At 48.7% G+C, this 15,719-nt stretch overlaps 1 protein-coding gene and 1 pseudogene across 3 annotated transcripts; one reads left to right on the top strand and one right to left on the bottom strand.

Annotated features, from left to right (window-relative positions):
- Window positions 1-3,560: 3,560 nt before the first annotated feature.
- Window positions 3,561-13,296, top strand: RACGAP1 (Rac GTPase activating protein 1). Of its 2 annotated transcripts, none has more exons than XM_079329333.1 (17): window positions 3,561-3,710; window positions 5,352-5,440; window positions 5,939-6,141; window positions 6,509-6,645; window positions 6,847-6,916; window positions 7,115-7,168; window positions 7,841-7,918; window positions 8,036-8,153; window positions 8,814-8,944; window positions 9,983-10,147; window positions 10,506-10,601; window positions 10,800-10,998; window positions 11,250-11,355; window positions 11,548-11,680; window positions 11,757-11,892; window positions 12,613-12,721; window positions 12,958-13,296. In XM_079329333.1, exons 2-17 carry the CDS (start codon window positions 5,356-5,358, stop codon window positions 13,031-13,033), a joined length of 1,896 nt encoding a protein of 631 aa, XP_079185459.1. In that variant the 5' UTR covers window positions 3,561-3,710; window positions 5,352-5,355; the 3' UTR covers window positions 13,034-13,296. The 2 variants fall into 2 exon arrangements, with proteins under 2 accessions (XP_079185459.1, XP_079185460.1); XM_079329334.1 differs by having other exon boundaries at window positions 3,622-3,774.
- A 543-nt stretch (window positions 13,297-13,839) lies between these two features.
- LOC306813672 lies at window positions 13,840-14,745 on the bottom strand (annotated as a pseudogene). The gene has a single exon. The product of its transcript is annotated as an uncharacterized misc_RNA (transcript).
- Between the last annotated feature and the right edge of the window lie 974 nt (window positions 14,746-15,719).

Raw genomic sequence — 15,719 nt, 5'->3', positions numbered from 1 at the left:
CATGAACAGGTTGTGGGCACTCACAGCAGGATTCCTGTGTGGGAAAGGTTTGAGGAGCACTGGGAAAATGCAAACCCTTCCCTGCTCTCCAGGATTCAGGTCCAGAGCAGGGTGTGAGCTCAGAGAATCATTTTCATGCGTCCCTCCAGCGTGGGTGAGTCGCTCAAATATTTAAGAGATGACAACTGTATTAACACAAAAACTAGATAAAGATCCCTTGAGTTTAAAGACAGAACCATCAGCTCAGCTCTTATTTTCCAGCCCTCTCCCTTAGCTTACTCCCTGGCTTAAATGAAATCATAAATATCAGCCCACAAAGGTCCTTTGTCACCGCACGCAGCTCCCGGCGACAAGAGGTCATTCATTAAAAGCCAGATGAAGGCAATAGAGACTCCCTTTGTTTTTTAAGGAGTTCAGGGTAAGGCCGTGGCTCCTCTGCTGACATTAATGCACAGTTTCACTGTGAGGAGCACAGAGGGTGGATGGCAGGTTGGGCTCATGCCATCCAAGTGATGGTCAGTGCAAAGCTCGTGAAGAAACATCCCAGGTTCTGTCAGGTGGGACATCACAGATGAGCTGGGTTTGCTGTTGGCCTGATGGTGAAAACAGAGCTCCTTCAGCCCCCTCCTCACAGACCCCATGGGCTCATCATCCCCCTCCTCACAGACCCCATGGACTCATCATCCCCCTCCTCAAAAACCCCATGGGCTCATCATCCCCCTCCTCACAGACCCCATGGGTTCCTTTATCTCCCTCCTCACAGGTCCCATAGATTCCTTTATCCCCCTCCTCAAAAACCCCATGGGCTCATCATCCCCCTCCTCACAGACCCCATGGGCGCATCATCCCCCTCCTTAAAAACCCCATGGGTTCATTTATCCCCCTCCTCACAGACCCCATGGGTTCTTTATTCCCCTCCTCACAGGTCCCATAGATTCCTTTATCCCCCTCCTCACAAACCCCTTGGACTGATAATCCCCTTCCTCACAGATCCCATAGATTCCTTTATCCCCCTCCTCACAGACCCCTTGGACTCCTCATCCCCCTCCTCCCAGCCCCCCTGGATGATGCTCTGGCCACATCTTGCCCTGCTGAGGGATGTCCAAGGCCCTGCAGCTCCCACCCAGCACATGAGCCTGATGCCATCTGCCGGCCTCTGCCTCTGGCCAGCAGGGAGAAATCAGAATTTAATTCCCTAAAAGGTCCATCTTCCTCTGCTTAAACCCCTGCTGCCCTCCCTTCTCAGCCTGATGGATTTTTTCCTCACACTACTGAACAACTTCTTTTTAACATCCCTGCTGTATGAATCAAGAGAAATGGACCTAAGATATTTTTTTTTCTGCCTTTTTTTATCTTGGAGAAAGGTTGCTGTCTTCAAATTTCTAATTCCACTTGCTTCCCCTCGCCTTTTTATTTTTTGAATGACTGTTTATGAAGACCATCATGGTCTAACTGGTTTTGGATTAAAAGCAAGTTAATAAAGGTTTCCCCTGAGCACAAAGCTGCACAAATGGGTTTGCAATTGCAGAGTTAATTACGAGAGCTGGGCAGAGCAATCAGTGTTTGCAAAGCTTCACCAGAGGATGAGGCTGCCAGGGAGAGCTTTGCCTTTTGCTGTGTGGACACCAGGGCAGGTTCCTTTCCATCCTGTCCCCCAAAAAAAAAGAGGAATGGGGTGACCAGGGATCCCATCAGCATCAACAAAATCTTGGTCTCATCTTGGGGTCTCACCCTGGGTGGGGTCACTGGGGTCACTGCCCAGTGAAGGTCTGTGGTGGCTGGAGGAGAAAAATGGGCTCAAACCAACCCAGGGAAGCTGCAGGAGAATTTTCTGCTGCCTGAGAATGTGAAGTGCTTCCGCCAGTAATCGCCGGAATCATCAAATTAGCATAAATTCTATTAACGGTTTCCCAGATGAGACATTTCAAGGCTTCTCCCCCCCCACCACCACCCCTTTTCCTGACACAAACAAAAAGAGAATATAATTACTTTGCCATAAAGCAGCTCCTGAAAAGGCCCCTCAGCCCTTCTGCCTTTCTTCTCCCGTGGAATAAAACTGCAAATGAAAGGTGCTGCTGACCCCTCTGCTCTCATCATTCATCAAATGAGGAGGAGGAAAGAGACCCCACAAAGGTTTTAGGGATCATTTACCAGGTTGGGGGGGTTCCTTTTGGGGTGCTGCATTCCTGATTCACAGGAAGGATTTGTAGAAAAGAAAAAAGAAAAAAGTGATTTGTGTAACAGCAGCCCAGCACCTTCTGCAGTAACTCACTACAAGCACGGCGGGGGCAATCATCTGAAAGAATGTTCCTTTTTTATTGGCACGAGATTGCGGGTGGCAATTCGAAAGAGAACAGAATTTGCTTATGAGCAAAAACCTCCTTTAACTCTTCAGAACGACGCTAAAACAACTCGCCTGCCTATAAATACGATCTGCCAATAGAGGCAGCTCGGCTGTGAAGATTTAATTCCAAACAGGAGCTGTAATTTTGACACCAAAACCTCATCACCAACGGGGGATGGACCTGCACAAGAGCCGGGAGGAACTTTCGACCTCCAACTTCTTCCCAGCCAGATGCAAATTGGGCTTTTGGTTGGTTTTTCTGCACTATAAGTTCAAATATCAAGGTCAGAATCTTTCTCTTGCTTGGCCATTGCCTCAAGGGATGAGTTGTGTCCCTCCTAGACCTCAGCTCCTCTATAAAATGCAAATAATTTTGCCTCCCTTCTCCAACCAAATCTCAGTAACTTTTACTTTTCCAAAGATCTTGAGTTTTTTTTTTTTTTTACAATCTATTACGAATTAATTATTATTAAGTTAAAACAAACTATAGACCCTAAATAAAGCAGTTCCAACAAAAGCAGCTGGATGATGAGAGCAATCTGCTTTATGAACTCCCTTTTCCACTGCGCAATTTTAAGCATTTAGTTCCGCTTTCCTAATTGCTAATATCCATTTCTTCAATTACCCGCTGTTTTGTTTCAGATTTAAAAGATTCAAGCCCGTTGTTGTTTTATGATGATGCGAATTCCCTTTGTGCAATTGTTGGGTTTGGCTTTTATCCGTTTGCATATTAAACGCCTGCACAGGGAAGGTTGGGATGTGGCTGGAAATGGGTTTTGCCTTTGGCACAAGTTGCCGGCTGTTACTCAAATCAAGGCTTAAAGAGAAAAAAAGCAGATGAGGCATCGGATTTCTGAAGCGACAACACTTCACCATCAGCTTCACAGTGAATTCCAACCCTCGCCGGCTGCACCCTGCACCTTTTGCAGAACCAGTGCAGGAACCCCAGGCCCACGCGAGCGCAGTGCCAATGAATTTGCACAAAATAACAACCAGGGCTGGGTCTGTGAAGGGTTTTTGTGCTCAGAACGGAGGACAAGGCGCAGGCCCAGCCTGAGGGTCCCAGGCCCTTACGGCGTTCCCGTTGCTACGCAACGCGCGCTGCCGCCAGCAGCCAAGATGGCGCCTGGGCGGCTTCAGCGCGCGCGCGGCCGCGCCCCAGGCCCGGCCCCGCCGGGCAGGCAGGCCGTGCCCTCAGCAAACATGGCGGCGGGCCGGCTTCAGGAGCGCGCTGAGCGCAGCCAGTGAGAGGCGGCGGAGGGAGGGGCAGCCGGCGCGCGCGGGGATTGGCCGGAGGCGCGGATTCAAACCGGAGCGCGGGGCCGTTGGGGCTGCGCGCGCCGCTGGGGCCGGAGCCGCGGCCCGGGCGAGGGACCCTGAGGGGAACCTGAGGGAACCTGAGGGAACCTGAGGGAACCTGAGGGGCTCAGGTGAGTGCGGGGACGGGCTGAGAGCAGCCCGGGGCTCAGGGGGTCCCAGCCCATTCCCGGTGGGCTCGCAGCCCCGGTTGCCCGGCTCGGAGAGCGGCGATGGGCGCGGTGCGGGCCCGGCTGCTCCCTGCGGCCTCAGGGATCGCGGGGATGGCGCTGCTGGTGCTGCTCATTGAGGCACCAAGTTCCTGCGACTCTTGCACACCTCATAGCTCACTTAATAAAGTGTCGAGGCGTTACAAATGAGAAACAAAAGTCTCGAGATTTAGTAAAATATAGATTGCTTTATTTTATATAAACAGAGCAAGCAGCGCTGGGGAAAACGTGAGGGGTCACCGCCCACTCCACACCGAACTTGGTTTGCAGCTCCCTTTTTATAGTCTGGTTTTCCTTGTAGTACTCAATAATTGTTATTGTTTTGTTGTAGTAATTCTGCAAGGTAAGCGGTGGTGGTCAAAGAAACTTCCGTGGGACATCTCTTGGGACAATTGGTCATGGAACCATCAGGTCTTGGTAGATAAAAACCAGAAGAAGTAGGAAGCCTGTTCTTTAGCAAATAGTTTGTGATTGATCACACAAAAGCAGGAAATCTGATTCTGCACAATGTGTTGGGCTGCGTGAAAACTTTGCTTTGCAAGCTGTCAGTAGATACAACTTGTTTAGAAACGATAAGATTTAAAATGAAACTATTTAATCATATATTTCCCTTTCTTTAATGTCACGCTCCATTTCATTTCCGCTTTATACAAACCCCAATACTTTTATGATTAACACGAACCTTTTATCAATTATCACAGAGCTACCCGCGTGCCCGTGAAGTCTCTACCTGTAAAACCTCAAAGCTTTTTTTTGTGCTTCCCTGCTGGCAACTCTTCCCAAACCTCCCAGCACCAGCTCCTTTCCCATTCCCTGCTGCCCTGCTTGCCCCAACCACTTCTCTCATTAGTGAAATCATTTCTGTCTTGCTGAGCTGGAGACTTTCCCCTTGGCTGCCTCTGTTTGTGCCGTTGTTGCTGCTGCTGTTTGAGAGAAATGTGCTGACTGCTTGAATTTTTAACAGCTATTTGCAGGAGGAGCTGTAACTTAAAATGCAGCTAAATTTAAAACTGTATTAAAATTCCCCGGAATATTGCTCCTATTTTTATCTTACAAAGTGCTGAAAACTTGCAGGTTTTTAGTGGCCTATATAGTACCAAGTTATTTGTAGGCAGGGCACGGGCTGTGCTCTGTATCCTTTCTGTAGGGAAGGACTTGGGATCCCTGATCTTGCCTTGGGTTCTGAGTCTTTGTGCTGTGCTGGAGGAGAGTGGAAGCACTAAGGTGGGCAGATCTGCCTCTCTGCAAAGCTCTGCTGTCCATAAACTGTGGAGAGCTGTGGATTTTCATTCCCAATTAAAAAAAAAAAAGTCGGTGCATATATCTCCATAAAACATGAGTTTCGTTCGTGCAGCTTCTCCAACCCGCTGGAAAGTGTCACAACCACTGAGGCTGAGGTTCTCTTTCCCTCTGGGCTGCTTTCTGCTCGGGGGTGGGAGGGAAGGGCTGGGCTGCTTGTTGAGCTGTGGTTTTTTTGGCAGGAGGATGGAGAGTGCCATGGTGAACCTGCGGGGTCTGTTGGAGCAGCTGACGCGCCAGGCCGAGCTCCTGAGCGAAGGCAACGAGTGCCGTGAGTTTTGCTCCTGGAAAATCTGCTCAGGATGTTGAAACCAACCTGAGTTTGGTTTTTTTTTTAATGGAGAAACATCAAATCTCTGCTGAATTTCTATGTTCTGCTTGTAGCAAACTGGTTTTGTGCAGTATTTTGTGTTCCAGCTCTTTGGCTGGAAGGGTTTGGTCTGAAAAATGGAAGAGTTAATGGGCTTGTCTCACCTGGCTGGGTTGGACCAAAGGCTTGGGTTCTCCATGCCTCAGCTGGGAGCAGGTTGGGCATCAGGAGGAAGAATTTCTTCATGGAAATGGCAGTCAGGGATTGGAGGGGATTGCCTGGGGTGGTTTGGAGACCCCATCCCTGGAGGTGCCCAAGGATGTGGCACAGTGGGTGACAAGGTGGGGATTGGGCACAGCTTGGACTCAATGCTCTCAGAGATATATTCCAACCTGTGTGAACCTTCTGTCAGCTGCTCCTCTGCACTCCCAGCTAAAGCTCCATGTGTTCTCTCCCCAGAGTTCATTCAGTTAGCCAAGAGCTTCGAGGAGAACCGGAGGAAATGGCAGAAAAGCGAGCACGAGCTGGGCAGGTACAAAGATCTCCTCATGAAGACAGAAGCCGAGCGCAGTGCCCTGGATGTGAAGCTGAAACACGCCCGCAATCAGGTGGATGTGGAGATCAAACGGAGGCAGAAAGCTGAAATGGACTGTGAGAAGCTGGTGAGTAATTCCTGTGTTGCCCTTCAGCTCTTGAGAGTGTGGAGACAAGGCGATTTAAACTGCATTGATCAGTGGCAGATGAGGGCTGGCACTCATGGGAGGAAAGGGGAAAAAAATAAAAAAAAAAAGGGCAAGGAATTGGCTCAGCTCTTTGAGCAGCTTTCTGCTTTGATGTGGGAAAGGAGATTGGCTGCTGCTGGAGCTGAGCTGCCATTACCTGTCTGAGCTGCCATTACCTGCCTGCAGCCATTAGCAGTCCATTGACACAAGTTCTGAGAGTTTATCTCTGGCATCTCCAACACTTGGACTTGGTGTTGCAGTAATTAAACACGGAGTATCCAGCTGCTGATATTATCTGTGCTCACAGGAGAGGCAAATCCAGCTGATCCGGGAGCTGCTGATGTGTGATTCCTCGGGCAGCATCCAGCTCAGCGAGGAGCAGAAGTCTGTCCTGGCCTTCCTGAACAGGCCACAGCCTTCTGTGGGAGGTTCAGGCAACAAAAGGTGGGGAAACAGGATTTTATCTGAGGTGTCAGGCATCAATCCAGCTGTCGGCCTCTGTGACACATTCCTCAGCCATGCCAACAGTTTTCCTTTTTTGTTCCACTTTCAAATACGGCTCTTCTGAGTCAGTGAGATTGTTCTGGAACCGTGACTGACTGAAAGCCAAACTGATACAAGCTTCTGCTAATTTTTGTTTTTTAGGCTGTCTACAATAGATGAATCTGGCTCAATTCTGTCAGACATCAGCTTTGACAAGACCGATGACTCACTGGTAATGTAACTCCACGTTCTGAAGTTCTCCTCCCCTGTAAAGCCCGAGGGGAGGGGGGTGATCTCCAGGGACCCTTTGTGTGTCGATTACTGGGGCATTAACCTGGCTGAGCTGATTTGCATTTCCCCAGTGTGCTCTTGGAATTTGATGAAAAAGATTTTGTGGTATTTACCATTAACCAGTGTCTTTCCCCCCCAGGACTGGGATTCCTCCTTGGTGAAAAATGTCAGGCTGAAGAGGAGAGAGAAGAGGGTATTGTTCAGTTGTTCCCTGTCTCAGTTTCCATTGTTCCCCCTGGTTGCCACAATGCCACCATCTGTCACCTCACAGCCACCTGTAGTGACCTCTGAGCCACTAAATCAGACCTCCCGTGGATGTGCTGCTGCTCTGGGGGGTTTAGATTGAAATTTAGGTCTGATGTCATTGTTTGTCTACTGAAAGTGAGTGGAGTTCTGTATATCCTGTGCTGTTACAGCCTGGGGTTTGCAAGAAAACATTTGGAGATTATTAACAGCTCCCAAATCAGGGGAAAATGGTGTAGGAAGTTAACATTTTTTTATTCTGTGAAGGAGCTTGTGCTTGTTCTGCTTTAATCTGCAGAACATACAGGTGGAAAAGAGCCTGAAACCATCACCCAGTGGAGCTGGGAAGAATCTGGGACTTGTTTATTTGCTGGTTTTTGGGTGTGCAGTTTATGGGTTTGTTTGGGCTTTTTCCTCCCTTCTTAGGTCGGGTTTCTGGGTTTGTTTTTTTTTTTTAACAAATCTGGCTAGGAAAATTATTTGAAAGAGCTTCCCTAATTCTTCCTGGCACCAAGGAAGCACTGAAGGACTTGTCTGCACACAGCAGAGATGCATGAAGTGTTGATTCCTTTTAGCAGCTGCAGTGTAATGCAAATTGAACAGCACTGTGCTCTCTTCCCAGCGTTCTTCCAGGCAGTTTGCTGAAGGCCCCCCAGCTCCTCAGAAGAAATCCAGATCCATTAGCAACACAGCAGACCCGGTATGGTGATCCCAGCTGGTTTTCTGTGCACTTGCCCACAGTTCCTGCCTTTTCCAGGGCTGCTGGGACTCCCCATCTCTGTCAGCACTGCTGTCACTGGTGTATTTGTCATTCCAGGCTAATGAATCCATTGTGGCAAAGACCACTGTGATGGTCCCCAACGATGGTGGCCCAATTGAAGCCATTTCCACCATCCAGACTGTGCCTTACCCTCGCAGGAGCCGGAGGAAGAGTGGTGGGTGTGACATCTCTGACCTGTCCTGGCACAGCCACATGGGTTAAAAATGTTCAGCATTCCTTCCAGGACCTGGGAGCTGCTTCTGGTTTATCATCTATCACTTTATATCTTCTTTTTCAGGATTTAGAGCTCAAGGCTCAGGTGTTTATTAATTCTTATCTATGTTACAGTGAGTGCTGCAGCACTTGAAGCTAAACAAGCTAAAAATGGTGAAATGGTGATGGATGTCTCTTGTTACAAGGTCTTTTAAGGCCTAACTGTCCAATTAAGAAAAGCCACCTAAATTATTTTTACTTTTAACTCGTGACCTGCAGTGTGGCATTTTCCATCCAATCACAAAAGTACCACCTAGGATGAAGAAGAAACCTCTGCCCTAAAACCTCCATCTTGCTTTATATCTATCACTATATTCTAAAACCCCAAATTCTCCACAATATAACACACTTCTACTCAAGCTACACACCAGTGATTCTAGTTCTGTCATTCAATCTTGGAAGCCTTTAAGGCCTCAAAAGCAGAGTTTTCTTGGGGAAGTCAGTGCCTGTCAGCACAGAAAATCCAAACCCCTCAGTTTCAGGGGTTCCAACAATGATGCCCATGCTTTTGGAGACAGAGGGTGATTCCAGCCAGTCACCCTTCTCCTCTTGTGTCTTGCAGGTCCTTTGCAGGCCTGGAACAGTGAGTCCAGCATTGGCAGTAAGCAGCTGGAGTCCAAAGTGGACACTGATGGCTCCAACACCCCACAGCACAATGGGGGAGTGAGGCTGCATGACTTTGTTTCCAAGACGGTGAGTGGACAGGAGGAGGAGCTTGGGAAAGCATCTCCTTCCATTGGGGCAAGGTTTAGGTTGGATATTGGGGGAAGGTTTGGGCTGGACACTGAGGGAAAGATTAAATCTGGGCATTGGGGCAAGGTTTAGGTTGGATATTGGGGGAAGGTTTGGGCTGGACACTGAGGGAAAGATGAAATCTGGGCATTGGGGAAAGGTTTAGGTTGGATATTGGGGGAAGGTTTGGGCTGGACACTGAGGGAAAGATTAAATCTGGGCACTGGGGAAAGGTTTAGGTTGGATATTGGGAGAAGGTTTGGGCTGGACACTGGGGAAAGATTAAATCTGGGCACTGGGGAAAGGTTTAGGTTGGATATTGGGGAAAGGTTAAATCTGGGCACTGGGGAAAGGTTTAGGTTGGATATTGGGAGAAGGTTTGGGCTGAACACTGGGGCAAGGTTTAGGTTGGATATTGGGAGAAGGTTTGGGTTGGACACTGGGGAAAGGTTTAGGTTGGATATTGGGGGATGGTTTGGGCTGGGCACTGGGGCAAGGTTTAGGTTGCATATTGGGAGAAGGTTTGGGCTGGACACTGGGGCAAGGTTTATGTTGGATATTGGGAGAAGGTTTGGGCTGGACACTGGGGAAAGGTTAAATCTGGGCACTGGGGCAAGGTTTAGGTTGGATACTGGGAGAAGGTTTGGGTTGGACACTGGGGCAAGGTTTAGGTTGGATATTGGGAGAAGGTTTTTCTCCCAGAGGGAGGTCATGCTCTGAACAGGGTCCCCTGGGAATATGCACAGCCCCAAGGCTGCCAGAGCTCCAGGAATGTTTGGACAATGCTCCCAGAGATGCACAGGGTGGGTTTTTGGGGTGTCTGTGCAAGGTCAGGAGCTGGACCGATGATCCCTGTGGGGAACAGGATCAGGAAATTGCCTGATGGATTTCTGTGTCTGTTCCAACTCAGGCTATTCCATGGTTACATCCCAGGCCAATATGAACTGTACCCCACTTTAACACACTGACCTCTCCCACCTGTGTGCTCTGCATCTCCAGGTTATCAAGCCAGAGTCGTGTGTCCCATGTGGCAAGAGAGTCAAGTTTGGGAAGATCTCCCTGAAGTGCAGGGACTGCAGGGTGGTGGCTCACCCCGAGTGCCGCGAGCGCTGCCCCCTGCCCTGCATCCCCACCCTCCCAGGCACCCCTGTCCCCATTGGGGAGGTGAGTCTGTGCCTGGGGCCACCACAGGCCTTGGCATTTGCTCATCTCCAAGGCTGCCTTCCCCAGCTGAGCTCCTGTTGCTCAGAGCTGCATAATAACATGCAAATGAGCTGGTTAATGCATGGCTGCAGGAGCAGGGAGGGGGTGTAGGGGTGGGAGGGCGTTGAGTGGGGAAGGTGGCAGCAATGCAGCCTTGTGCTGATGGATGTGATGTTTCTTCATCAGTCCTGAGAAGAGCAACAATTCTTGTTTTCAGACCATAGATCTTGCTGTGAATTCCTGAGAGAGTGTTTTCCATGTCTTGGTGACTGAATCCATCTTTTTCTTTTTCTTTTTCTTTTTTTTTTTTGCCTTTTAGGGCACCTTGATGGATTTTGTCCCTTCTACTCCTCCAATGATCCCTTCCATCATCGTGCACTGTGTTAATGAGATCGAGCAACGAGGGCTGCATGAGGTAAGAAGAAAATGAGGTGTGAAACTGTGCTAATGAAATGGGTTGTGGTGTTAAGGAAGCAAAGAATGAACCCAAATATCCTTTTATTTATGGTGTGGATTGTGCTGCTCACTGGGTGACTCGGGTGTGGAGAGAAAAGGTGGAGGTAGGGAAAAAAAAAATAATTGACCTCTTCTGAGCCCAACTTTGTGCCAACAGACAGGTATTTACCGAATCTCTGGCTGTGACAAGACTGTCAGGGAGCTGAAAGAGAAATTCCTTCGAGGAAAGAATGTTCCTCTGCTCAGTAAAGTGGATGATATCCACGCCATCTGTGGCCTCCTCAAGGATTTCCTGCGCAGCCTGAAGGAGCCACTTCTCACTTTTAGGTTAAACAAGACTTTCATGGAAGCTGCAGGTGAGGAATTGCTGCCTCCAGCTCTTTCTTGAAGTTCAGGGGTTGTGGTTTTGCTGTCAGGTGAGCCAGCAAGGCCTTGGTGGAGTTTTACTTGGGTAGGATACAAGGTTATTCACACAGCTTGAGAAGTTTCTGGTTTCTTTATTTCTCAGGGTAGTGGTTTTGAGGGGAATATTGCAGCTTATGGGAGCATTTTCTTATAAAAATAAAATCAAAAATTAAAAAAAAAAAAAATATTTTTTTCCTGCTAGAAATCTCAGATGAGGACAACAGCATTGCTGCTATGTACCAAGCAGTTGGAGAGCTCCCTCAGGCCAACAGGGACACCCTGGCTTTCCTCATGGTGCACCTGCAGAGGTACATTCTGATGGACAGGGGGATGAGCTCATTCTGTGATCTGAAAGGAGAAGTTTTTTTCTGCTTGTGAGCATGAAGTCTTCATTCTGGAACAAACCTGCTCACTCAGATGCCAACTGTGTGTGGGACATGGGATTTGTAGGACAAGGAAAGGGGTGAAGCTACATTCTTTGTTCATTTCTTTTCCTGCAGGGTGGCTCAGAGCCCAGACACCAAGATGGACATCTCCAATTTGGCCAAAGTCTTTGGCCCCACAATAGTTGCCCATGCAGTGCCAGACCCTGACCCCATGACCCTCCTGCAGGACACCAAACGTCAGCCCAAGGTGGGACAAAGCTCAGGGATTTTCTCTCCCAACCCAAACCATTCCAGGGTTCTGTGGCTCACAGGTGTCTCTGCAGGTTGTGGAAAGACTCCTGATGCTGCCCATGGATTATTGGAGCCAGCTGATGATGGTGGAGCAGGAGAACATTGACCCAGCACATGTGATTGAGAACACCAATGCTTATTCCACTCCACGGACACCTGAGATCCAAGGTAACCCTGGTTAAAAAAACCCTCAATCCAAGGTAATCCTGGCCAAAACCAGCCCCCCTCAATCCAAGGTGACCCTGGCCAAAACCAGCCCCCCTCAATCCAAGGTGACCCTGGCCAAAACCAGCCCCCCTCAATCCAAGGTGACCCTGGTTAAAAACAGCCCCCCTCAATCCAAGGTGACCCTGGTTAAAAACACCCCTCAATCCAAGGAGACCCTGGTTAAAAACACCCCTCAATCCAAGGTGACCCTGGCTAAAAACACCCCTCAATCCAAGGTGACCCTGGCTACAAACAGCCCCCCTCAATCCAAGGTGACCTGGGGTAAAAACAACACCTCTCAATCCAAGGTGACCATGGTTAAAAACACCCCTCAATCCAAGGTGACCCTGGGTAAAAACACCCCTCAATCCAAGGTGACCCTGCCAAAACCAGCCCCCCTCAATCCAAGGTGACCCTGGCTACAAACAGCCCCCCTCAATCCAAGGTGACCCTGGTTAAAAAAAACCCTCAATCCAAGGAGACCCTGGGTAAAAACACCCCTCAATCCAAGCAGCCTGTGAGACTCTCAGAGCCACTCCTCCCTTCACACAGAGAGAAGGGAAAAGCAAAAGTGTGCCAAGAAATGCCAGATTTGTCTAGTGCTTTTGCCAGATGCCAGGGACTGTTCCCTGCATGGAAAAACTTGAGTTTTCCCCACACTGTGCTGCTCTCTTTTGGCAGTGAGCATCCTGGGGCCTCTCACCACCCCAGAGCACCAACTCTCCAAGACACCCTCATCCAGCTCCCTGTCCCAGAGGGTCCGTTCCACCTTCAGCAGGACCACCCCCAGGTAAGTGTCACCTTGGAGTGACTGCAGGTGCTTTGGGTGCTCTGGGAGAGCTGAGACATTTGTGGGCAGCCTGCATTTACTCCTCACTCAACCCTCCCTGAATTTGCTGTGGGAGCAGCAGCTGCCTGCTGGGGAGAGGAATACTGGGTGAAATTTGTGTGGATATTCTGTTAAAGGCAAAATGTTGGACTTTTGTGTCCAAAATTCCAATCTGATTTTTTTTTTTTTTTAATTAGATTTGGGAGCAAAAGCAAATCAACAACCCAGCTTGGGCATCAAGGTAACTTCTTTGCTTCTCCTCTGCTGAAGTGAAGAGCTGGGAGTTGGTCTTGCTCTGGTATTTGCACACCAATGCTCACAAGTAGAAGAAACACAGGTTGTCTCTGTGGCTCCCTGGCAGTTTTTTATTAAATGATGTTTTGCCTTTTATCTTTCAGCTTAACAGGGACTTTTAATGGAATTTTATAGTGCAATTTAATTTTATTATCTAATGCTGTGCTGAATGTAGTATTGGTGAAGACAGTAACAAGCAGGATTTGTTCAGTGTTAACCATTAAAAAAAAAATTCCAGAGAACTGGCATTTTTACTAACATCTGTTTTTCTCCCTTTGTGAAGTAGAGCAATCACAAAATGAGGCTCAGTTAATTGGGGTTTTTAGGGCTCTGTAGGATGTTCTGAGTGAACTTTGTCAGAATCCATCTTTCCATCAGCACAGTGTGTCTCAGCTGGCTGCTGGTGCAGCTGGAATCCTCAGGATGGCAATGTTGGACTGTGCTGGTGACAAAAACCTCTGTAATGAACTGCTCCTCTAGAGGAACATTTCCTGTACTGTGTTTGCAAGGGGGGAATTCTGTGGAGGAGGGTGTAGATGCAAAGCCAAAGGGATTTTGGATAGCCCAAAGGGATTTTTTGGATAGCCCAAATGAATTTCCAGATAGCCCAAAGGAATTTTCAGATAGCCCAAAGGAACCAGTGCTGCTCCTGCTGGGCAGGGTGGTGCAGAGTCCCTGGGATCTGGGACCCTCACCTGTGGAAAACACACGAGTTTATCAAGTGTCTGTTTTTACTGAGCTTTGGAAAACTGTCCTGACTGTGCAGTGAAGTAAATCCTGATGTCTTACACACCCACAGCTTTGTGTTCTCTGGCTCCTGGTTTTAACTCTTGTGGATTTTCACTGGAGGCTGAGGGGCTGCTGTCTGAGGAGCTCCTGCCCCAGGGACTGATCCCACCCAACTTTGCTGCTGGAGGCTCTGGCTCCTGCTCCAGGATGCCAAGTTTGGTCCCCATTGTGTTGGGAGGTGAAATAACCCAGGGTGAGTTTGGTGGCCTGGGGTGTTTCTCTTTCCCTTTGCTTGTGAGGTCTGGGGGGGGATGAACTGAACTTGGATTTTGTCCCATCCTTGGATCTCCCCTGACAGAAGAACTTTCCCAAAAGAGATTCAGGGTTGGATGGTATCTGCAGCTCAGGCTGTTGATTTTCTCCTGCAGTTCCCTGCAGGTCTCTTCTTCCCATGCCAAATCTCTCACACCAATGAACTCTGCCAGCTGCAGCTTGACAAGGGCAATGTCAAGGTCTGGATGTTTCTAAACAATTTCTGGAGCTCCCTCATGGCTGCACCCAGTGTATTATTCTTGTTTTCCTCATTTTCTTGAAGCCCTACAGCAGTTGGCCAAGGTCTGCTAAAAAAGGTGCAACCTCAACCCTTTGCTCTGTCCACCAGAACAAAACTGATTGTTTGAGGACCTCAGGGTCAGAGCTTTTCTCTGCACATTCTTCCACTAAGCCTATTAATTTCTTTTTTTTCCCCATCTACTTGTTCAAGTAGCCTGGCCAAATACATTTTGGCTGCTGGTCCACAATTCTTTCCAACTGGATTATGGCTTTGTTTGTAACATCAGGGGGCCAGGAGCAGCTCCAGGAGGAATGAAGAGCCATTCCAAGCCCAGTTTGCCAAGATCTGTTGTCTGGTCCAAGCATCAGGGCCATGTTGAAGGATCCTCTTGCCCATTCTGGGCTCTGATCACCAGGAGGGACCAGCCTTTCATTTCCACACATCCCAGGGAGTTGGAAAGAGCTGCTGAGCTCATTCCAGGAGGTTCCAGCCCTGAGGGTGGTGAATCCAAACATGATTCCATGGATGATCATGGATGCTCTTCTTCCTCACCCACTCCTTGCTACCTTCCCTTCAGAAAATGACAAGAAGAACAGCAGAGGTCTAAACTCCCCCCTGGAAAAGGTGTTCCAGTTTTTGGGGAATCCCTGGTGAAAGGTGATGCAGGATCCATCAGAGTGACAATGTCCTGTGTCCCTGCAGGACTTTGTCCCCAGGGCTCATCTGGAGGTGTCCTGGCAGCTCTGCTGGGGTTCATCTGGCACAAAAAGGGGGTGGCAGCTGCATTTGCAGTTTGGTGTGAGGTGCAACAGGGATCTGGGGTAAATCCCAAACCCTTCCTGCAGGAGCAGGAGGGGCTGGGCTCAGGATGGCCCCAGGGGTGTCACAGGGAATCCATTGCTGACCATGGAGGTCTTGGCAGGTGACAGAAACCAGTGGAAATGACAGAAAAAAAAAATAAAAAGCAGGAAATGTTCTGTCTGGGTGTTAAATGGGATTGTAGCCCTGGGAAGAAAGATTCCACTAGAGAGAATAGAAGAAAATACATTAAAAAAAAAAAAAGTAGCCTCAAGTAGACTCTAAACAGAGAATGAAGAAACCACCAGCCTTAGAATCGTGTTCCTGCCAGCAAAGAAGAAGAAAATCCTCTCACTATTTCCCCCCCAGGATGCTGGTGAGTCACTGCAGCAGTGCAAAGGAAGGAGGAGAATTTGCTGCTGGAGGAGCAGGGTAGATGCTTTTATCCTCTGTGTTTATTTTTTTCTGTTGCTGCCACCCTTTAAAAGAAAATGAGTAATTTGGCTATTAGTGCTGGATGAACAGTGAGTGATTGCTCTGCCTTGATTAGGCTGAAGCATTAATTAGACATCCAATAACATCTAA

This window comes from Erithacus rubecula (assembly GCF_903797595.1).
Source record: "Erithacus rubecula genome assembly, chromosome: 31".
Lineage (NCBI taxonomy): Eukaryota > Metazoa > Chordata > Aves > Passeriformes > Muscicapidae > Erithacus > Erithacus rubecula.
This window is presented reverse-complemented; position numbering and strand designations above follow the sequence as displayed.